At 36.7% G+C, this 24,938-nt stretch overlaps 3 protein-coding genes across 3 annotated transcripts in view; 2 read left to right on the top strand and 1 right to left on the bottom strand.

The window, feature by feature from the left end:
* The first annotated feature begins 520 nt into the window (after positions 1–520).
* On the top strand, positions 521–6,680 carry LOC135212827 (uncharacterized). Its single transcript, XM_064246598.1, has 8 exons — positions 521–570; positions 4,695–4,864; positions 5,001–5,096; positions 5,285–5,371; positions 5,583–5,639; positions 6,063–6,257; positions 6,389–6,571; positions 6,652–6,680. Exons 1-8 carry the CDS (start codon positions 521–523, stop codon positions 6,678–6,680), a joined length of 867 nt encoding a protein of 288 aa, XP_064102668.1.
* A 3,834-nt stretch (positions 6,681–10,514) lies between these two features.
* Positions 10,515–24,938, top strand: part of LOC135212704 (uncharacterized) — a 123,650-nt gene continuing 109,226 nt past the window's right edge. Inside the window, exon 1 of the mRNA XM_064246395.1 lies at positions 10,515–10,704. The gene's annotated coding sequence lies outside the window, so the exon portion shown is untranslated. The remainder of the gene's footprint in view (positions 10,705–24,938) is intronic.
* The window catches only part of LOC135212705 (transmembrane protein 258-like), a 41,261-nt gene continuing 34,196 nt past the window's right edge, over positions 17,874–24,938 (bottom strand). Inside the window, exon 4 of the mRNA XM_064246396.1 lies at positions 17,874–17,934. The gene's annotated coding sequence lies outside the window, so the exon portion shown is untranslated. The remainder of the gene's footprint in view (positions 17,935–24,938) is intronic.

The raw sequence follows: 24,938 nt of genomic DNA, 5'->3' as shown, positions 1-24,938 counted from the left end.
GTGAGAGATGTTTAAAAGATAAAACTATCCATTTACTATAGTTAAGAGGGAGCAAAGACTTATGACAGGTAAACAAGGCTTGTACTCTTATGAAGTGCTGGTATGTTACTCATGCCTCCCCATAGGATGGTGGTGCCATCAGTGTACCTCATGGTGAACTGTTGGCTTTACTCAAGGTTCTTTGCAGCTTCCTTTTTACCTTTCAACCTTTTGCTGTCAATTTCCATTTCAATGCTGAATGGCCTCGGAGGTACCAGTGCTTGGCCTTTGGCCTAAACTATATTCAGTTCAGTTCAGTTCAGTTACTCTTATGCCAGTACAGTAGCAGTTGCATTGTCGACTCGTTAAGTAGAGGGTATTCCATTCCTCCCAAGTGTACGGTCCATGACTGCTACTTCAAAGGTGTGTGTCAAGTAAGCCAGTGCGCTGAATGGCTTCTTTGGCCCTAGTGCCTGGGCTTTTGCCCTAAAACTCATACATTCATCCATACGAGTAAGCCAGAGGCTAAATGTGTACAAAAATGGGGAAAAGCTCTGTGTATTTGCAACTACACTGTGAATTGGTACCCAGGTAAGGCGGTTATAGAAATGAATTGCAGCAAGTGGTAAATGAAATACAATACAGTACAAGTATGTAGCATTTTATTATTTTGGTAAACTTCACATAACAATGAAACAGATATATGTAACGTGCATCATTTCCTAGGTATAATTATAAACATAAGTGTGCATAGAATTAAAAACCATGTGCTTCATCTATCTTCTAAAAATACCTTGTATGTCATCTACTTTCTTGGGATATCCAACTTAAGCCTTCCCTTCATGACTATATATTGTGTTTTACGTTCGGGGACACCAATTGATGTGCAAAGTTGAAAGCATTCACTTACTTTGCTTAGTTGAAGTTCTTTTTGTAAAAATGCCGTTTTACGGTAAATACTGGCAAGCCAAGTAATGTTTTCTTGCAGTGCTTTATTTCACCATTATAATGGGGCGACCCCAATGAAAAAAATTTTTTGCCTAGTAATAAATATTTTTTACTACTAGACGACCAGCCAAAGATAATAGTGCTCTCCCAAGACCCTCTAGCTTTATGGATCACGCCTATGACACTCGACAGTAGTACTGTAGTATTTCCATAGGGTATATACTACATGGAGTTGCGATCTTTATACCTACCATCTTTAAAGGTCTGGTAACCCGCAAATTGAACGGGATTAGTGGGATTGTTAATTTTTATTATCGTTAATGTTTAATGAGTAATTGTTAGCAAATATTTAGGGTTTAATGAGTAAGTGTTTAGCAAATGTTTATGAGTAATTGTTTAGTGAATGTTTAGTTTAGGGTTTAGTGTAAGTATTCATTGAATGTTTACAGAGTGTTTAAAGTTTAGTGAATGTTTATTGTGTAAGTATTCAGTGAATGTTTAATGATTCAAGGGTTTTAATGAGTGTTTTGGGAATGTTAGTGAGTGTCTATATATAGAGTTGTGAATGTTAGTGTTTAGTGTGTAATTATTCAGTAAGTGTTTAGTGTTTAATAAGTGTTTAGAATGTGAGTGCTTAGTGAATGTTTGGTTTGTAAGTATTCAGTAAATGTTTACTGAAGTATTCAGAAAGGTTTTTTGGGTTAGTGAATGTTTAGTGTAAGCATTCACTGAATGGTTAGTGAGTGTTTAGGGTTTATATGGATGTTTATTGTATAAGTTTTCAGTAAATATTTACTGTAAGTAGCTATTTAGTGAGTGTTTAGGGTTTAGTGAATGTTTAGTGTGTGTTCAGTAAGCGTTTTGGTTTTAGTGACTCTTAGTGTTTAGCGAATATTTAGTAAGTATATTCAGCAAATTTTTAGTGAGTGTTTAATATTAGAATGTCTTGTGAATGTTGGAGTTTAGAAAATGTTTCGTGTATGTGTTTAGTGAGTGTTTAATGAGTGATGAGTGGATCTTCATTCACTGATTAGTGTATAAGGAGTGTTTAGAGGATTAGTGAGCATTTAGGGTTTAGCGAGTATTTAGTGTTTAATGAGTGTTAGGGTTTAGTGAATGTACAGTGAGTATTTAGTGTTTAATGAATGTTTAGGATTTAGTGAGTGATTAGTGAATGTTTTTGAGTGTTTGGGATACAGTGAGTGTTTAGTGTTTTATGAGTGTTTGGTGAGCATTTAGCGTATTGTGAGTGCCTAGTGAGTCTTAAGTGAGTTTACAGTGTTTAGTGAGTGTGAGTGCATAGTAAATGTGTGTTTAGTGAGTGTAAATGTATTGTGAATGTTAATGTTTAGTGATTGTACATTACTGTTTAGTTAAGTGTTTAGTGACTGTATGCAAAGGAAGTCCTGTAATTTACAGGAACCATTTATGCTAGACATTGCTGAGATCCAAGAGCAGATGCTTAGGACATGACTATAAGGCTGGAGTGCTTAGGTCATCCTGTTTGTGTAAGGTAATTGTTTTCTGTGAAATTGGGTCTAGTAATAATTATTAATATAATCATCATCATCATTATCATCATAAGGATAATAATAATACCAGCAACAATAATAATCATAATAAGGATAGTAATACCAGCAACAGCAATAATAATAATAATTGTAAAAGTAATGATATTGATAGTAATAAGATGATAATAATAGTAAAAACGATAACAATAATCATAGTAATAAAGTATAGTACTAAGAACTGGACCGAGACCTTCCAATATGGCCGCTCTATAACTGGTTCACTTAAGGTAGATTCTTGGGTGATCCCTATGCCTACGAGACGTTAGTTTGGCGGCCGCTGATTGGCTGGGAGCTGCCTACCTCCCGGTACCAGCCAATCAGCGGCCACCAAACAAACGTCTCGTAAGAATAAGGCTCATCCGAGAACAAAGACTATACACGAAAGATGGGAAGCTCAAGCCTCAGCAGCATCGGCCGCATACAATTTAGTACCTGGCATGAAATGAAGATGGCGGTAGCATTGCACCTGCCTACATCGTCTGTTTGTTTACTTTTTCACAAAGCGGGCCATTCAATTTCAATCATGAGTGGGCGAAGCCATCATCACCCGTGTGTGGTTTGCAATAAGACGAAAAATGATTTTCCCCATCTGATTTTTCATGCTTTTCCTCAGAATAAAGAAAGGTAATAAAATCATTACATCTGTTACAAAGTACATGATGACTTTTAGAGAAAATGAAGAAATAAAATAGACCAAAGCAAAATTGAATGTCGGTGCAGTGTTATTCCGAAATAAATATTGGAAAATATTTACAATACGGTGCACGCCTCTAAGCGGAAAGAAAATATATTTATATGTGATTTTCGACTAGAAAAAAATATTTGCCATTTGAAACCCCAACAGCCAACCTAACCTTCCTGGTAGTGTACATCAGTAGCCTAATCATGTCAACAGTAAACCTAACCATATCAGCAGTACCATAACCATGCCAAGTTACCTAACCAGGTTAACAGTAATTTGCAATGGAAATGAAGCTATCTTGCAAAACATATCAAAATCAACTAGAAAAACTAAATTTTCTTGTCATTTAGAGGCGTCAATTGTATTTCAAATAAATACCTTAAAGTTATATTTGCATATCTTGAAAATCTCTAGAAATATGAAATAAACATACCAATTCCTATCACTGTCATACAATTCGTGAATATTGGGTCTCCATGCCTTTTCCATATAGGCTACTCACAGCAACTTTGATATAGTGTATATATACTGTAGTTATGTTATATTCTCAGCAGCTTAACCTTGGGTTGTAGTTATAAATGTTTACCTTAATTTTTCATTAATAAGCAACTATTTAGCAAACCAAAGTTGTTTCATCAGGAAGGATGGAACTTGTGGGAGCATTCATATGGGAGAGCATAAGTAGGTTAGTTAAGTTTAGAGTGTTTTACTTTAATTTCAAGTTCACTAACCTTTTAATCTATGATTGAATTTTCCTATATGTATGGATAAAAGCATTCAAAATAAAAAAAAATTACATGCCAACCAGCATATCTGCTCCCACAAGATCCATTCTTACCGTTTCATCTATGTTTCTGCATTATATGCTCATAATTGTTCAATTTTTAAAATGAAACCTTGTAATTGGTACCAACACCCCACATAGTATTCCAAAGTAAATTTACCATTTGGCAGCAAATGTACACAGTAATACAGTAGTAATAAATTGGCAAAACAAGTTGTGAAAACCTATGATATTTGCTTGTACTGTACATGATGCAAAAAGAAACATGGTTCAAGTTAATTAGAATAAATGTTTCAAATTTTTTTAGGAATGTGTATGCTTCTTGCAGAAAGGCATTTTACTAGAAAATACCAGGCAGAAGTGTTGGTTACATTACCTTCATAAAAGGGTGCCAATTGAATATGCATTTTTGAGAACTCCCACAATTGGGCTATGAGATTTTGATAAATTGTTATAAATAGGTTCTGACTTGATCAAGAGCTTAATAAATAATCATAAAATATAATAAACTGTATTCATTCCTCTAGGTTCTTAGATTTGTCTGACACATGTGTATTGTTTTATGTACGGTATATAATATTTTAGGAATAAGTACCTAAATATCAGATATATAATTATTAAGAAACACTGTATATTGTAACTTCCCTTAGACATGGATTTCAACTTCCCTCAAATGACAAATGATAAATTGCCACCCTGCTTCATAATATCTATGTCTATGTATTTGCAGATGCCTACAGTGGATTAGAGTTATCAATATTAAATGTCTTCTTGATAAAAGTACAAAATATGTAAAAAACTGTTGTAGAGTCTGCAGTCTTCACTTTTCCTGCAAGAACTATGTGACTCCGGATTCCTCAAGACTCAATAAAAATGCGTGTCCAGATCAAAATCTTGCAGGTGTTGATGAATATGTTATTGCTATAATATAAATATGTTGTTATATACTGTAATTTGTTTTATAATACATTTTTATAGTACAGTATTATGCACTGAAAATGTTAGTTATACTAGTAACTCATTCCCACTTTCACAGGTAATCCAAATGATACATCTGCAGCACCAGCAATAACATACAACTCTGAGTGCAGTACTGCAACATTTGAAAGCATTTTTGAAAAATCTGGCACAGGTACAGTTCAGTGCACATTTTCATTTTTACTTCATTAATATTGCTTTTAAAGGAGTAAAATGTCAGTAGATAATAAAAACCTTGAAGTGTTATGCTGTAATTTGATTAGCATATACAGTATTACTAGTGCCTGTTCTAAGTGAAAGTGTTTCATGTGATTTTGTTTAATAATTACTCATTTATTTCAGATTCATGTAACCTTCCTATAAATTATGACCCAAGTGTCAGACCCAGTGACATTGTGTATGACCTACATGAATTTACAACAGATTTAGGTATAATCATATGGCTACTTTATCCTGCCATGCATGCATTGTTCTCTGTTAATTTTCTTAATACAGTACACTATATTAATGATATTCATAATGATATCCTGATATATAGAGTTAATATTTAAAAGTAAAGCATTTAATCAATATTTTAAATTAAACTTATAATGAATAGTCTCTCTGCAACTGCTTCACCCCAAACTTAATATCTTTCCAGTGGGAGACCTGCAGTTTTCTGACCCCTCATCATTTGAGGCACATTATCCCAAATTTTGTAAGTTACTTTATTTTAATCATTAAGATTGGCTAGTATTCTAAATATAAGTGAATTAACATAAGATTTGTTTATACTGAAGAAAGTTAACATATAAAAATTTGATACATGATTTGCCATTTACTAAAATACAGTAGATTACTTATGAGGTGTGAATGATAATAAAAACTATACATTTTCCTATATGCAATTCCAAGTATTGATAGGTTCCTTATAAATAATTTTTTTACTTGAATGAATATACAATACCTCTTAATATAGTCTGTAAACTTAGTGCTGTTATATGAAAAATAATCTCTGTTTGATTTTACACAATTTTTTTCAATTTGTTTTCATTTGTAATTTATTGGTGTACAGTACTGTAATTTCATTATTTGTGTCAAATTTGTGTTTCATGATATGCTAATTGATATTATATTTCAGTTGAATTGGGGCATTCGTTGGGTGACAAGCCCCCTCAGCTTGTTGGAAATGAATCTGATGTTCAGGATGCTTCTCCTTTTGGTCCCAGTGTTAGGCTATTGCCTGAGAACAATACAATAAATCAATCAATCACTCCACAAGTTCCTGTTGAAGATCTAACAGTAGACGTGCAGATTACTGAATGTACAGAATCTGGTAAGTATCTTTATAGATTTTATATATAATTTCAAGCAATGATCAGTCAATTACAATACAGCAGACGGCTGGAACTTGTCGTTAATCCGTCCCTATACGTATATATACCTAATTGAATATGTGTTTTTCAGATAGTAAATCTGATATGAAGCAACCTCGGATTAGAACAAATCATTATAAATCTAATCAAAAATGGAAAGCAAGATGGAACAGATTGCTCACTAAAGTTCAACGTTTGAAAAAGGTACAAAGTGATTGCACAAAATGTAAATTGCCCTCATCAGTTATCCGAAACGTATCAAAATATTTGAAAGGTTATGGATTAGAGTTTTTTCAAATCACAATACTGTTGAGTTCTGTAAAGACTAAGGGTCGACGATACTCCCTGGCCCAGCGCTGTCTTGCTTTAAGTTTATACTTTAGAAATTCTAAAATGTACCGTTTCCTATCACAAATATTTATTTTGCCCACACCACGCAGGATAAGGAACTGGATTCAGACTCTGAAATTAAACAGTGGGTGGAATGAATCATTATTCGGATTATTGAAAGAGAAAGCAAAAGCAATGACACAACAAGAAAGGGTATGTGGTGTTGTTTTTTATGCCATTTCCATCAAAGAATTCATTAATTATGATGTCCATCGTGACAAGTTTCATGGTATGGAAGATCTGGGAGAATATGGAAGCTCAAACAAACCAGCAAAGTATGCAATGGTCTTCATGGTCAAAGGTCTAACTTCAAAATGGAAACAAACCATAGGTTATTTTCTTTTCCATAAGAGCATAAAATCAGATGTATTGAAAACAATGGTCACTGACTGTTTAATGAAATTACAAATGACAGGACTGAGCCCCAAATTTGTTATTGCTGATCAGGATGCAACAAACAGGAGTGTCTTTACAAAACTCAATATTTCACTGGCTTCACCGTTTACAGTTGTAAATGATGAAAAGATATATTTCTTTTATGATCCTCCTCACTTGTTAAAGAGCATCAGGAACAACCTTATGAAAAAGGACTTTCTAGTAAATGAAAAAAGTATTAAATGGAAATATATTGAAAAGTTCTATGAAAGAGACAGCAGAATGTCCTTGAAATTAGCTCCAAAGCTAACTGATAGACATATATATTGTAATTCGTTTGAGAAAATGAGGGTAGGTTTAGATGCAGAAGTTTTGAGTCACACTGTGGCTGCTGGAATAAATGCATATTCTGAATTAGGTGCTCTACCAGAAGATGCAAAGTATACAGCACATTTCTTGAATGAAATTGATAGTTTATTTGACATTTTCAATAATAATCATATCAGTCATTACAAGAGCAAGAGATTTGCCTTCAGTTCAGCTAATGGTCAGTTAGAAAATCTTAAACATTCAGAACTATGGTTGAGTTCGTTAAAAGTATCTGGAAAGAGCTCATTCATTCCATGTATTGCAGGATGGCAACTCAACGTTAAAAGTTTACAACATTTGTGGCGTGATTTAAATAATCATTATAATTTCAAGTATTTGCTGACAAACAGATTAAACCAGGATGCATTGGAAAACTTTTTTAGTAGTGTAAGGAATGCAGGGGGGAACAATGATACACCAACAGCGGAACAGTTTGTGAAAATAGTCAATGGCATAATTTCAAATAATATTATGCTAAATTCTGTGAAAGGTAATTATACTAGTGATGCAAATACAATAATGGACATCTTGAAAGGAAATCAAAATGATAATTTGCACACTGCATTACAGGAAGATTTGGAGAACTCCTTTGCACAAGAAAAAGTTATGGACACACCATCAGATCCTCTTGCAGATTTTTTTTCCTCTTTTAATCCTGATGAATTTACACCAGCCGATGAGCCAAGAGAAATTTCACCCATGGAAGAAAAGGATGAAAGTACTTCTGTAGGGAAACATGAATCCATTTCTGTATATTTTTCAATGTTTGATCCCAACAGTCAGAATGATGAGTCATTTATTGACTATACTTCTACTAAAATTAAGGAAAATGTAGTAACATATGTATCAGGTTACATATGTAAAAAATTAAAGTCACATATGTCCCAAATGTAACTCATTTACAGAAGACAGGGTACATGATACACCAGTAAGATCTGATCAGATATTTTTATGTCACAAGGACTCTGAATCAATTAGGTATTTGAAATATGCAAGTAATCATATTATATTATTTGTTACTGCAATTGAAGATATATTTGAAGAATATATAGACAACTTATTTCATAAAGCAGATATTAAAGCAAACTTAACTAATATTATAAATAGTAAAAATATTATAAATACTGGTATATGTGAGGTTGCTGAGAACTTGATTATAGAATATTATATAAAAATGTGACTACATTATTTTGCCAAATTTTACAATCAAACTTTGATAAAAAAGAGAAAAGATAATAATGACTTTAATGCAAGAAAAAAAATGAGAAAGGTAATTAAAGTGACTCATCAGTAAAATAATGTCTAATATTTTTTTTCAGGGTTTTAGGCCACTTCCTGGACTTGGACATTAACAAAAATGTACCGTATGTATTTATTCAGTTTTTCATTGATTTAAAATGAAGATTACTTATGCATGTACTGTATTTATTTTGTTTTTGCATTCCTATGTTTTTTCCTGTTGCTGATAGAGCATCCTTTCAATATATTATGTTTGTCAACTTCATTATACTGTACTGTATTATTTCTTGAAGTTTTGTATTTTTTTACTTAATTTGATATACGTACAGTATTGGCATGCTTACATTTTTTATTTCTAACCATGACAGTTTTTTGTTGATGATATCCCTTTTTTTTTTTTAGCATGTTACGCTTGTTTTTTTGTAGTTTTGAAATCTAATTGTTTTGGTTGAATGATTTATCTGTGGTTTGTTACCTATTTGATTTGTGATTTCAATTTTTATTTGCTTTTTATGAAAATTAAGTTAAACCTAGATTTTTGCTTATACAGTATTCTGTAAAATACAGCATTGCATTTGTTATAAAAGGGTACCTTACTTTTACTACTTTGTTGTTGTACTTTTCTTAGTTTTATTATCAAATATTGCTTAACTTTTGCCTAATCAGCATGCAAGTTAAGTCTGCTTTTTCATTTTGATTTCATATTATTGGTTTTGATTATCCCATGCTTTGTTTGCTATTTAAATTCTGATATATGCATGTTTTGTTTGCATGACTTGTATGACTATTGCATGCAAATGAAGCATGTGCCATTTCTTTTACTTTGTTTATGTTCTTTGCAAGAACATTTGTGTATAGTCGCTTAGGTATGTACAGTATACAATCATAAGCACAAGCCCAAAAAAAGGAAAATAATTACTGTATACTATATTGGTGAAATAATAAGATAATATGAGAATAAGTTTGTTTCATTCTAACTACCCTCTCAATTTTAGATAAAGATACTTAGCAATTAATGTTACATTAACTGGAGGATTTTATCTAATGATTCAGAAATGCCTAATATATAAGTCATAAGCTAATGATAGAGCCCTATAATCATGTTAACAAGCAATATTAATCGATTTAGTATTCAATAATTTATAAAGAGAAGTTTATTGCAGCATAAGAATAAATTTTAACATTTAAAAAAGCCGCGCTATGCCACAGCCGAGTTTTAGTTGAGGGCATGATCAATAGATGGCGCGCATTCTGACGGGTTGGATGATGTGTTTTTTAATGGTATTAATAGTCAGTTTCCCATCTTTCGTATATAGTCTTTGATCCGAGAATCTACCTTAAGTGAATCAGTTATAGTGATTGACGCTTTATAGTCAATGTCTATAACAAGGTATATAGAATAAGGGACCTTGCAAAGAGTATTCTCGTAATATCGGTCACCCAGTGAAATATCCTTAAAATATCCACAGTTTTCTTGTGTAGTACATTTTAGATGTTTATAACATTATGTTTTCACCCTTTAATTATTATTACTATGAACAATAATTGGTTTAATATGCAATATTTTAAGGTCGATGGAGGGTTCCAATATGCGTTAAGGAATTATCGTGTAGTTATTTTGCATTAATCAGATGAAACAGCATAACAATGCTCGTAATCAAAACGTTGATATTTATTTTGAAAATTGTATATTCTTGTGCCTGCGAGCACACTTACTGCGCCAATTCTTTTCAGCAATAGAATTAAATATAAAAAAAAAGGAAAAGTTAAATCTTGGTAACTTTGCCCGGCACACTTCACCACCTGGAGGAGTTTTATCCTTGCTCCTGGCAGGCGGCAGCTCCTCGTCCAACGATGAGTGTTCCTGGCCATTCGCTTGGGAAATTGGGAAAGTGATTCTGTGTCGTTTTAAATTGGAGTCGGACTAACCTAGTCCAGGCTCCGTATCTTAAGCAAAGGGTAAGCTAAGACTTACCCATAACTCGTCCTTGACCATCATTGAATCTTCAAATGCTTAAGTTTGCTATATAGGTAGTAAGTATCCCTTGTTTTGTTTGGACTAAATTTGCTAATAGGTAGTTGGCTAGGTAGCTTTCCTATGCTGTCTGGTAATGTGTTCTCGTAGGCTAGGCCCACCTTGGACATTCCTTTTGGCAATAAATTAGTCTTAGGTGTAGACGGTAGCTAATTACAGCCGGGCAACAAAATATTTCTTTAAATTCTTGTTCAGGAGGTAAAACTGTGTCGAGAAATGTCAACTGTCATAGTCTAGCTCGCAGTAGAATAAGCTACTTACTATATAGGGTAAACAACCGACTGGACTGGCCAACTCAGTGCCTACCGCGTTTGTGGCCACCCTTCAAAATAAGTAGCTACTTCAACACATCCTGACACCGTGGATGGTCATCATTCATGAGTGTTGGTGGTGACAGCAGGAGCTCAAGACCTCTACTCTCCTTTCGAAGAAAGTATTTTCTTCATAGTTAGAAATTAAGGCCATATTTTAAGATTAAACAGAGGATAATGAAAAGTGTGTCCAACGCAGTGTACGCTACCCCCATGATGCTCTCTAAATTTTTACTTGTAACTAAAAATGTTTCGAAGATTGACGCCATCTCGATGTTTGTAGAGTCGCTTGTGTCAACAAACTTCCCATTTCCTGTGCTAAATCTGCACACCACTTGTACCCATAGACACTGGGGCCACTTTCATCACAACAATCGTAAACATGACTTCCAACCACGACTACTTATCCAAGGGAACTACGGCATTCTTTGCGCTCTTCAATTGTTTATTAGTGTTGTCAATTTGTGTGTGTTTACCCTCCAAACTGGGTATAAGACTTACACAAAACCGGGGAAAGTGAAATTAGCGTATCTAGGTATTTGTAGTGTATATACATATTGGAGCAATTTTATCATTACTGCATTACTATGACAACTAGAATTCATGGCAACAGTTTGTAAATGCATCGGTGTATGTGTGAAGTTCCACTAGATTGGCAACGCCGAGTCATTTTTGTTGTTGCGTCGTCTGCTCGTAAGTACATCAGAAATATTTGTAATTTTTCGGGGTTAATTTGGTTGCAAAAAGGGGATAGCCTAATAGACATGAACTAAAAAAACACTTTGAAGTAACAAAGTAAAGTTAAACTAATTGATGAGTATAGTAAACAATTAAGGGAATAAAGCTTTGCACCTCATACACCGCGTACTCGTGTGGTGCCCGTAACTGTGTTTGTGGAGTGAACACTTAGGAACCAGGAACAGCAACATAGTTCAAGTGTAATTTGGAGTGAATTAAGACCAAAATTTGTATAATAACAATCAAATAAGCACTGTGGAGTTTCACTTGTGATGGCAGTAAGGATAAAACCACCGATTACTAGGTAAAAATGAGTTTCAGTTCAAACCATGACCCCGGAATAAAAAGTTTCAGACTTTCACTAATATAGGCAACAAAATGTTGTTTTATTGTGCTGATTACAACTGCAATCTTGAGTAAGATCAATAAACGTTACATATATACGCTAACATTGTCAAATGATTGCTGGGAAGGATGGTGGATTGTCTGTGGTTAGAACGGCCAGTCACACGACTGCCGCCATATTGGATTTAAAAACTGCCTTGAAAACATATTTTACGAAGAGTACACATGCTTATTTTAGTTCGTATTGGGCTTTCATGTATCACATTATGTTGACGAAACTTCAATCTATAGAATGGTATGCTTAAAGATGTAATTGTATTCTTGTTTCACCAATTAAATATAGTGAATAATGCCAAGCCACATGATGACAAGGGATCGACTGCGGTTGTTTACCCTATAGTGGATCTACCCTGGACCCCTCTCCCTTAGGCCTGTTTCTTACAATTAATCAATAGGGATCTTGGGAGAGGGGGCAGGGGAACATGAAAAGACTAAAATAAGGTCTATTTAACCTAGCTAGTAGGGTGTCAAGTCCTTACATGGACGTCCTGACCCTCTACCTAACCTAATCTTAATTAGAGCTCCGTTTCTTGTATGCAAAATAAAATAGTTTTCCAATGCATTTGTAGTTGATTCTGCTAAAATTTAGCATTCATGTTGGTGGCATTAATTAATTAATTAAGTACACCCCTTTAGCTATCAGTAGGGAACCAGGGCTTTGGGGTTGGGGGGAATGGCTTGAAATGTTTATGGCACACAAGTAATTTCCAGTGTAGAGACATGATGGTACATAGTTACGGTTGACCCTTTACTTTACATACAAAACTTTGACTCTCTACTCTATGTAGGTATAACATGATTGGCTAGCCCAGGCTAGGGGGTGGCGGAACGGCACTCACATCTTATTTGCGTTTTTTTTTTTTTTTTTTTTTTAATAACAAGCACTTATAGGTATACTGGCAAGCGGTACAGATGCGCTGTGCGCGCTAGCCACAGGGGTCATAGGGCATTAGCAGTTAGGCTAGAAAGTTAAGTATATCTTAGTTTTACCAGACCACTGAGCTGATTAACAGCTTTCCTAGGGCTGGCCCGAAGGATTAGATATTTTTATGTGGCTTGGAACTAATTGGTTACCTAGCAACAAGACCTACAGCTTATTGTGGGATCCGAACCACATTATATTGAGAAATTAATTTCTATCACCAGAAATACATTAATCCGATTCCATGTTGGCTGAGCCGAGAATCAAAATTATATAACAGACACAATGCTCCAGTGACTTGGGAACTTTTAACCCTGTGCTGCTCTTAAGTAAACAAGTCTCAATTGACAGCATATTTCACATGATAATCAAAACATGTACAAGAAGTAACTTATAGTGGAGGATACAATGCAACAGCAGCTTTGATGAAAGTGTGACGAAACCTTCGTAAGGGGTCTTGTATCTGTAGTACTAGGGGGAAACACCGCAGTGGAGCCATCATCATCGTGTTGATCAGCCTTATTCACTCGATATTTAATTGGTGAAACAAGAATACAATTACATCTTTATGCATACCATTCAAAAGATTGAAATTTCATCGACATAATGTGATATATGAAAGCACCATACGAACTAAGATAAGAAGCATGTGAAGTCTTCCTAAAATATGTTTTCAAGCCAGTTTTGAAATCCAAATTGGCGGCACCCACGTGAGGTGCCCTCCGTGAGCACAGCGAAGCCACCATCTTTCCCAGCACTCATTTGTAACGTTTATTGATCTTACTCAAGATTGCAGTTGTAATCAGCACAATAAGATTACATATAGGGGTTTTTTATTCCCAGGTACTTTAATCTCCCTATTTGGCCCTGCTCTTGATCTCTTCTAAATCTAAATCTTGCAACTGTCCAAGCGAGAGCTTTTCTGTGGGATAACATAGGCCCTCCATTCACCTTTTCCTGTAGAAAATACCAATTTATTTTGTATACAATTGGCTTTTCTCAGCTGTGAAGTTGATATCTATCCATGGCTGTGAGATGACCAGGAATCACTTGTAAGTCGGTGTCTAAGTCACTCCACACTTCAGCTAGGCCAAAACTTTGTTGCCATATCGTATTCAAGCAATATTCAGTCATTGTTCTCTATTTTTTATTTTGTCAGAGATAGAGGGAGATCTGTAGTACACTATTGTTTATTTTCGCTCTTGTCAAACTTACTCTGTTATGCTTTATTCCATATTTCTTTGCTCACCAATTTATTCTATACCTACAATATTAAGAAAGAACTGCCTCCAGACATGTACAGTGACCACTGAAAGTGCCCCCCGGAGAGAATCTAAGCGGCTTATCCGTGGATTTAAACACGTGGAACTGTTTGAAATTTGGCAACAGCACCAAAATGAGATGCCATATTGATAGAAAATCTGACTCCGTTTCTTGTGTTTGCATAAAAAAACTATGAATTGTGAACCTATGGGATTTAAAATTCTGCGTAACGGAAAAGATTTTTGATACGTATGTAGTAATGGGAGAAATGGTTGTATCTGTCTTATTATAAATTTGGCTGATATGCGGAGATTAAACACACGTCGGAGGACCCAAACAGCCCTGCCAGAGAGCTGTGGTCATTTTGGAAATACTATAGCAAGGCGAGCGAGAGCGTCCAGACTTCCTCACCTATTCCCTCTACTTCCTGTGGCTACGCCGGGAGGGGCGAGGTGAATAGGAGGGATCCTGCAGAGTGCTTTCCGTAGGATTCAGCATTGGGGGACTATGTTCCTGGAAGGACCTTAGGGTCCTACTGGATGTGTCCACATTGTTGAGGAAGAATCTTAAGTCAATTCTGGAGACTCTCCTTGGCTTGTTCTGTTCTTTGGACAAAATTCAATTCGCAGTCCCCTGTGGGTTTTTGCGTTTTGAGAGCCTTAAGTGTATATTCTGTTGAATTGTACTTGCATTCCAGTCTTAAATGCTCACATCTAGGACTGGTTTTTATGCCTGTTCCTCCTTGATTTCTATGGGAATCGAGTAGGGTCCCCACCCCAATGATCATTTGAAGAAATTTGGAGATCTCACTGAGCGCTTAAATTCTTTGGAATTTACTAGCATTCTCTTGAGTGTTTTGGTTTTCTACAATCTGCAAACACTTGGGCGAGATGAGAATTTCTGGTAATCGTTGCTAAAATACCAGGGAATCTCGCTGAATGCTCGAATTCCTTGGAATTTCTGGCATTCTCGAGTGAGAGACATCCCTGGTGACTGTTATGAAAATTGGGACTCTCGCTAAGCCATTGAATTTCTTGGAATTTCTGGCTTTCAAATAGTGATATGGTTTTCTGTGGTTTCCAAACACTTGGGCAACATGCATTCCCGAGAGGTATTACAATAATCTGGAGTCTCACAGAGTGCCTGGACCCTTGGAAAAAATAATTTGATTAATAAAATTTAATAGTTATACCCTACTAAGATAGTTGACTTTTGTAATTTTTTTCTATTTGTCTTTTATAAGTTCAATTCAAATTTTCAATTCCAACCTCATCTATCACTTAACAATCATTAATTTATTGTAATTCATTAACTACCATTCCATCCCATCCCACTTTGTAGACATGCATTTTATGTGCATATTTTTAAAATAATTGTCCCGAATGTTTTCGGGCCAGCACTGTAAGTTTAGGTAGGACTCATTGGGCTGGTAAATCTTAATTTTTTAATAAACTATTCTTAACTCTATATGCTACACAACCATAAGCTGTTCTTAGGAAATGAAATTGAAAGACATTTCCAAGTCTTCGGATAACTTGACCCATTGCTTCTGTAATGGGTCTGGGAGTTAATCATTCAACACTTTCCTCTTAGTCTGACTGGACTTGCTTATCTTCGTAGGATGTAATATCAAGGTACCTCTCTTCTTGTCCCAATCCAGACCTAAGACCCTATGAGTTGTTTGCTCTTTGGCATTTATCCCATACACTCTGCCTATGATTTTTAATGAGTCATTATTACTTAATTGTCGCATTCAACAGACACACCATGTAGCTCCAAATTAAACAACTTGGAACCCATTCACTAACAATTTACTGTTAGGATCTGTTGGATCTTCCAACCATAAAATTCTTCTCTATGGCACTAATACAGGCAAATTATTTTGTTCTAAACTGCTGTTGAACGAGTAGGTCCGCTGCTGTATGTGGTCCCCGCAACAATCATTCAAGCGTAACCATTTTCCCCGTCTTAAGTCAAAATACTATCTTAATAGGAGTTGTTGCACTGCTTTTAACACCATGATGCCTAAAAATGAGTCTTCAGTTTTCAAATATTCTACCCTCTATTCTTCTGATAAGGAGGTCAGTGTCCTAGATACTACTCTATGAACCTCCACTATCCTCCTGATCCCTCAGGATATTCTGATAGTGTCCTAGATTTAGAGACTTGACTCACTTGCTGGCTATGTCCTAGCTTTAGAGACTTGACTCACTTGCTTGTCTATAAAGCCAACCCTAATTTGTAGGTTAATCTGCTACTACTACTACTACTACTACTATTGCATTTCCAAGGCAAGGCAACACCACAACATACTCTTTGCCATCTTTGGAATAAGTTATAGTACACTAAAATTCTATACTTACTTTTCCTGTAACATTATCTCGCTGCAGTCAATACGCAAGTGATCTAAACTCCACAAAGTTTAAAAGATCTTCCTTTAGTTCCTTGAAACGAGTAGCCCATTCAGTCATAGTTTCATGATGTTTCCACTGCCAGGTTTAAAATAGAAACTAGTTTACTTGTTGGGAGGACAACTATGGGTTCCAGTTACTACGTAACCAAATATGGTTGGTAGCTATTTACTAAATTCTCTAATTTCCTAAACCCTGGATGTAGTATGGTGTACGCATTGTCAACTCCTATCAACAAATCGTACCACTATGCAAGCCATGTTTATTAATCTACCCAAGTGAGGCAACAGCGATGTTAACCATTTCATACTTTTTGAATGTCTTTGAAGTCAAATAACTAATCAATGCAATGTTCTCAACTCCCTTGCCCTTATAATGGAGTCCTTCAAGAGTAGATCTCTTGATTGAGGATCTCTTGCCACAGGTATTCATTCTTGAATCCTTACTTATAAGTCTGTTGGTCTGTTTTTAGTAATATAAATAAAGTTCACTCTTATCAATACTAATTATATTTTCTTGTTTGCATCCAAGTGGGAAATTTTGGTTAATTTAGGGATACTGTATTCAACCTTGTTTCCTCTTATCATGGTTGTAATTTATCCTCAGAGCTCAAGTGGCTTTGTAACGAGCCTGTTCTACTATACTTAGGACTAAACCTGGTACTCCACTTTATTACAAGTTGACCATCTTTATAGTGCAGTCAGCTGTTGTGAGTTTTGCATCCCTGAATTTTCTTGTATAAGGGTTTATTGTTTCAGAATTCTCCTCCCAAGAGTGTTCTTTCCAAGTTTTGCACTGATGTCTGGCAATCAAGACAAAGTTTTGCACTGAAGTCTAGCAATCAAGAACATTATTTATATTTTGTTCATGTAAGAACATGATGATTTATACTTTGTTCATGTAAGAACATGATGATTTATATTTTGTTTATGTAAACAGAAGTCTGAGATACAGAACCACACAGAGGTTGTGAGCCATTCATTAAATAATTACTGAACCTGAATCCTAATCCCTTTTTTTTTCCCTCTTATTTATTGGCTTGGTGTTTCTTTTCATTCTCTAACAAGAATTCACTTAATATGTTGATGTATGGAAGAGGGAATGAAAAAAAAGGGTAATTCAATATCATGTTTTATATTTCAAAATACAATACAAATGTGATGGAATGAAGTAATGAACCTGAAAAAGAGAAAAATCTATTAGCCAATTGAAATGCTTGTAATTTTTTAAGTAAAAGGAAATTGTGATTAGTTGAATTAAGTAATGAAGAATATAAAGCAATAATTTGAAATTTTCAAAATATAAAAGAAAAAACCAGTAAAATATAGAATTCCAAGAAAACTGAACATTCTCATATCATCATAACCACTGTTCTCATATAAACTACTGAATATTTCAAATGCAATAACTTTTATAGCAGTGTTTTTAGTACTTTTAGATTAATAAGGGAATAAATGTGCCCAATTAATTTACTATAGTATGCCAAAGCAATAATAAAAATAAGGATTATCAAGCTTTCATGTAAATCACTTTGTATGCTTCATGATACAAAAAAAAATCTCAAAATGAAAAGTTTCTGTAAAATGATTGGCACAGAGTGAAAGCTCCATCTAGAATTGACAACTTCTTGGCCAAGTATATGATCTGGGGGGAAGGAGAACTGTAACCTACTATGCAGTTCGGTATGTTCAATGTAAGAACCTGATCCGACAGTCAAATCATCCTCCTCCCATCAGCAGAACCAGATCTACCGAAGTTTGGACTCTCGTTACCAGGTCATTTGCCAACGTTGCCGTGCACACCATTCTTGTCTGGTTAGAACGGAATTTGCATTCCATATGGGCAAACAGCTCTGAGCACTGGTGGATGGTCCAGTACTTGTGGACATCCTGAACCAATTCCAATATGAGCACTGGTGGATATGTGGATGTCCCAAACCAATTACAAAGAACCAAGACTGATGAAACTACAGGATAGATAAACTCCTGCCACATTTCTGGAGGAGTACATGTGCATGTATGGGCATCAGCCCTCACCCAGAACACCAGTCTTGTTAACCCTCTCAATGAGAAGCAACACTTTTCCAACCTGGTGGGAGTTCCTACAGGGATAAGACTTATGAGCCCTTTCCCAGTTCTCCTAGAGCGCCTCAGTGGCGTGGTTGGTACAGTGTGGGGTGCCACCTCGGTGGCCGAGAGTTCGATCTTCAGGCATTCTACTGAGAGGTGAGATATGTGTATTTCTGGTTATGTAAGTTCACTCTCGATGTGGTTCGGAAGTCACGTAAAGCCGTTGGTCCCGTTGCTGAATGACCACTGGCTCCATGCAATGTAAAAACACAATACAAACACAAACAAGCCAGCTCTCCTAGGCTCCAAGGACCATCATTGTTTCAATGCTGTAAACCCCATGTTAATGATTCATAATCTCTCAAAGACATTTTATTCCTCCAAAGTATTATCAGGTCTAAACACCACTTGACATTCCACTGGATGGCTAAATAAAATTATTAGCTGTCTTGTGTAAGAGGCGTTAGTTATATGGTTTACAACAGCTTTATTAGTATTCTTGACAGAACAACTTTTTCATTCTTGCAATTTTTTTCTTCCAGAAATTCCCTTACATCAAATGGTTGATAAACCTGGATCCTTTTCATGATTTTTTCATTTTTTTATATATATAATTACTATTAGCCTGAAAATGTCATGCTCTCTGGTTACTTTTTCTTTTGATATACTATCTTGATTTTGAGATAGGATGTCTATTTATTTGGTTGTGATGTTGGACTAATTTGTCCTTATATTACTTTTACGTTTCATCTGGGTTTAACAGATGAATTAGTCCTACTATGGTCATTAGTATTTTCTTTGATGTTTTAAAAGGTGATTTTCTTAGGGTTTTTTAATATCCAAAATTTCAGATACATTAGTTTGGTTGCCTTCTAATTCTTCTGTGATGCTATGATCAATTTAATCCACTGCCCCATGTGACAGTAGTATCATGTGGGTTTGAATCTTTGATGCTCTCTTCTTTTTGGATTTTATTTCCCTTGTAATATTTATCTTGTATTTTGTTTATTCTGTTCTATATAATAATTTGTTCTTTTCTTCGAAGAGTGCTGTCCCCTCTCTCCATCGACGTCAGTTGCCGCTGCTGCAGGGTTTTCCTGAAGCTCCTCATGCCTGGAACTAGCTGGGCAGTGGGGTCTTGTAGCCAGTGTTGTATATGCAGGGAGCAGACCTTCTTTGATAAATGTTTTGTTCAAAATAGTTTTCAATGAATTAATCTTATACAGTCTCTTTCAATTCTTCTGATAATTCGTTTTTCTGACTGCTACGTTGAGTAGAATTCCAATAATCATATTTGTCATAATTAGTATATTTGTCAAAAATACTTTATCAAAAATATTTTATTTTTGCTTATATCTCTTTGAAGGGTATAGAAACAAAGGCCAATAACTTCAACAGAATCTTGGTAACTATCTGGTGTGTTTGGTATTTTCTTGGATAAAGGTGTTATGTATCCTTGTACTGCTGGTAGGACTCCTTCAGGGGCTGGTGTAGTCTACATGTTTCGACCATCTCTGTGGTCTTCATCAGGACATTGGTGAGGAAGATGTGATGGTAATTGATTCCTAGCAAAGAAAGGTAAAGGAAAGGAGAACGCATTTTCGAGAAGTTCGGCAGTAAGGAGGCTTTCGCGCCCGTGTTGGAGGCGCCTTTTTCTCGCAGCTGTTCTGGAATCGTCGGGCGTGTTGTGGAGCGCAAAAACGCGCCAATGTGACATGAGAAACTCCACGATTTCTGATGCAATACCTCGTCTAGATTCATCTAAGAATTTCTAGAAATCTCACGAGTCTGTGACGTTCGCCGTAGGCTCCGCCCCCAGAATGCCGTATAAGTACGACGAACGAACTTTGGAGAGCAGTGATCGTAGAAGAGAGAGAGATCATAAAAGAGACTCCAGTTAGTCACAGAGAGTAAGAGCCACAGATCAGATTATCAGTGAGAGATCAGCAGCAGAGATCGTCAGAGAAACTAGAGACGAAGGATCAAAAGAAGAGTTGTTCGAGAGTTGGTCGGATATTGGTCTAGTCGTCTTCAGGAGTGGACGGCCGTGTTATCTCGACGTCGAACAGACTTCAGAGAAGAAAAGGTCCTGCTACAGGTTTTTGGAAGTTCTTGCCTTTCAAGTAGACTAGTTTCTGCAGTACGGAGTCAAGAGGACGACTGCAATTGCCGCTCTACATTTATGAAGCCAGCGCGTCAAATTTCCAAATGGACTAGCAAGTATTTGAATTGCCTCACTTTTCCCCCAGTACATGCAGTGTAAGATTCTATCTTTTTATGTAAATAGGAGATACTATTCTGCATTTACCTTTGTTAGTAAGCTTGTAAATAAACCTTTGTTATGTTAGTGTTTCTTTCTATATTCGTATCCCCAGTTTCAACTGTTGGTGATGAAATATTTTTTTTTTTTATTATATTTCATAACGAACCTGAAGCAGACCTCTCTCAGAGGCCGTAACACTGTGTCGACCCTTGGGCCAGGATATTTCGACACCGTTAACATTGTCTCCGAGATCTCAGAGTCTGTAACAGACGAACTGCATGAATACTGGGTTCAGATTGGCTTTTACAGGAGGGGTTGGCAGTGTCAATTTGGTGCTTATTCATCATTGGACCTTTGGGTATCCTTCTTGGCCTAAGCTGTCTCTCGTGCATTGAAGGGTGGGGCTGGTCTTGCATGCAAGCACCATTGTAGTTCTGGGAAGGGTGGGCAAATTCCACTCTACAGCCACTAAATTTTGATTGGTGCTCGTGCTGCGTGGGATGCTAGCACATTGTGAGTCTCCTGGTAGCTGTAGGGAGCAGAAAAGTCTTTTGGGTAATATACATTGATGGCTTTTCTTTTCCTATATGCAAGACTTCCAAGAGGTGCAGTTGGTGATGGTCTGTGGCTTGATCAATAATTTCAATATTCGGGATAATGTCTTATAGTTTAATTAGTCGGTTGTGGGCAGTTTAAGCATGACTGATGATCACTCCCTCTTGGACATGACAGGAAATTCTTTTAGAAAAACACAAGGTCATTCCTATGTAACTACCAAGGCATTCTTGGACAGGCCATAAAATAACAGTAGGTCACGTAGGTGTTCTCGACTGTCCTGCGGAGGGGCGGCTGGATTATTATTCTTCATTATCAAACTGCTTGTTTGGTTTTTGTAATAAATTGTAATGATCTTCTTCCGTTGAAGTTACTGGCCTTGGTTTCTATACCCCCTTCAAAGAGATGTAAGCAAAATATATAAAATATTTTTTATAAATATTTTTGACAAATTTCCTTATTAGGAAAAATACAAATATTGGAATTCTATTCAACAACCTAGCTGAGTCAGAAATACAAACTATAAGAAAAATTGAAAAGACCATGTATAAGATTAATTAATTGAAAACTGCCATTATTTCCAACAAACTCCAACTAGATCTGGGCATGAGGAGCTAAAGGAAAACCCTGCTGCGGCAGCAACTAACATCGAAGGAGAGGTGGGCAATTAATGTTAAGATCTCAGGTTTGTTAGCTATGAAAAATTCAAATTTATTAATAATTTGTCATTTGTTCGTATGCGGAACAAACCTTCGGTCTCAAAAATAGGATACTCGTACTTGGAGGGAGGTTATGTGAATCCTGAACTTGACTGGAGGTTCAGCTCACCTGAGCACCCTTTCCAGAAGTTAGTTCTAAAGAAGGGGGGGTCCAACACTGACAGAATAATTACACTGGTATCTAAAAACTCAACCTGCTGTGATTAAACACAATGAGAGGTCCAAATTCACTGCATTCATGGAAGATAAGGAGAACTCCATCTGTTCAAGCAAAGCAACAAACACCACTCTTCCCTCCCCTTGCTGGAGAAAGTATATGCTACTGAGAAGCAAATATGAATATTGTATGGAATACAAGCAAAATAAATGCAACACAGTATGGCCACCGCACTCACCTGTATCGGATCAGTTCCAGAGTATTATATTGCATGTGTCCATTCTTCACCCCGCCTGTAGGAATGAAAGAAAAAAGAGAAAGGGAGACCAGCCACCTCACTCATTCTCTCTTCCACATTCCAATCATCCAAGGTAAGATACTGTCCCGCTAGAGGGGGGGGGGGGGGGGGGGGGGGGCACTGTTTGAGCTACCCAACTTCTTAGACAACCAACACCGGACCCATGCAAGAAGTGTCCCAGGACCTGTAGGCAACGTCCTTCAAGAAGAAGGAAGTAAAAGTAGTCTACCAAAGCCAGGAACTAGCATTCAAAATCCTATGAAAAGAGAGGTTCTTTTTAAAGGCCAGAGAGGAACTCTTCCTCTGATGTCATGTGCTCTTGCATGCAGTGTCCATGACAGGCCTTGAAGGTGAGAAGTAGGTCTGTCTAATCACCTTACGAAGCCAGAACCAAATGGTATTCTTGGCTCCGCCCATGATATCAAAAAGTCTACGACACCTAGCCTTAGGTGAAGTCCTTTTCAGATAGCAATGCAGTGCTCTGACAGGACAAGGCAATGACTCCTGAGGATCGTTGTCCACAGACTCATTTGGGGAAGGAATTGAAAACGGCTAATCTGTCACCATGAACCCCCAAACCCTGGTGTGTTTAATGTCATAACTCAGGCAATGAAGCTCTCCAACTCTCTTCGAGGAAGCAAAGGCCATTAAGAAAACTGAGGCAATGAAGCTCTCCAACTCTCTTCAAGGAAGCAAAGTCCATTACGAAAACTGCCACGAAGCTCTCTCTCTCTTCTGCCATGAAGCTCTCCAACTCCCTTCCAGGAAGCCAAGTCCATTAGGAAAACTGTCTTGAAAGTCAGTTCCCTGTCTGACAATCAACGTAGTGATTCAAATGGAGCCTGAGTGAGTCCTCAGAACCAGAGTAAGATCCCACATCCTAGGAGGCTTGAGTTCTCTTGGTGAAAAGGATTGTTTGAAACACCTTAACAACAGATTTCCCAGGATGAAACCAATACCAAGGCAGCCCTGTAGACTTTGATAGCAAAGACAGAAAGACCTACCTCACTCCTGAGAAAGATCAGAAAATCTGCTATTTGCTGAACAGAAGTTCGAAATAGAGAGAAACCCTGTCAATGACACCAATCACAGCAGACGGCCCACTTGGCCTGGTATACTGCTGACGAAGACCTCCTAAAGTAGCTGGACATCTGCCCTGCTGCTCTGCAAGAAAAGCCTCTTAACTTGTAAGACACTTGACTGTTTCCAGAATTGAAGCAATGGAGACCCAACCAACTGGTGGTACCTCTCCACATGAGGCTGGCAAAGAAGGTTGTACCAAGGGGGAATTTCTCTCAGTATGGAGAAATTATATGGAAGTTACATTTGAAGTCTTCGAAAGTTGTGTGAGTGATGCTGGGTTGTTTGTAGTTGTCGAGAATAATTGAGTCTGAATATTTTTGTTTGATGCGTCATGTTCGTGTTTGGTGTTGCTGTATGGTAGTGTGTAAGTGCACATGTGTTTTTCTGAGGAGTGAGCGAGCTGTCGACAGAGAGAGCGTAAGAGGTGAGTGGATAGTTAGCGATGGTATGCTTATTGGGCGATTGTTTTGGGTTGTCTGCTGGCATGGTTGGAGAGTCAGTCGTCTTGGATCAGTGTCTGTACTGGACAGTCGTTTTTGACAGCGGTCTTGGATATTGTTAATGGTCAGTCGTGTTGTGTTTCTGGATTGAATTGTTGTTTGATTTGCTGTTATCATATGCATAGAGTTGTTGTGCTTGTATGTTGGGAGGTAGTTCAGCTTGGGAGTTTCTCTTGAGTTGTATAAGAGTTGTTTTAGTGGGGTGTTGTTGTTTGTGAGTGGTTGTATATAGACTCGTAAGGTTGTTTTGATGTTGTTGGCGTTCGTCTGCGCAGTGATTTGTTGGGTTGAGTTATTGTATGGTTGTAGTACTCTGTAGGTTGTTTTGTGTTGCGATTCTCGGTGGTGGTTCTCTCTCAACGACCTTATCCAGCGGACAGCACAGCTTCTTGCCTTGAAGACAGTCGTAAATGGTAAGTGTGAGTGTGTGAAATTGTTGTCTGTAGTTTTCGTTAAACCAACTGTCCTGCACTTTTTTGGCAGCCGGACTGTTTAAAGTGAATGTGGGGGGGGGGTTTCCTGATCCTTTTTTTTTTTTT

Source organism: Macrobrachium nipponense, chromosome 41 (assembly GCF_015104395.2).
Source record: "Macrobrachium nipponense isolate FS-2020 chromosome 41, ASM1510439v2, whole genome shotgun sequence".
NCBI lineage: Eukaryota > Metazoa > Arthropoda > Malacostraca > Decapoda > Palaemonidae > Macrobrachium > Macrobrachium nipponense.
Note: the sequence above shows the minus strand (reverse complement) of the source record. Positions and strands in the feature narration are given on the sequence as shown.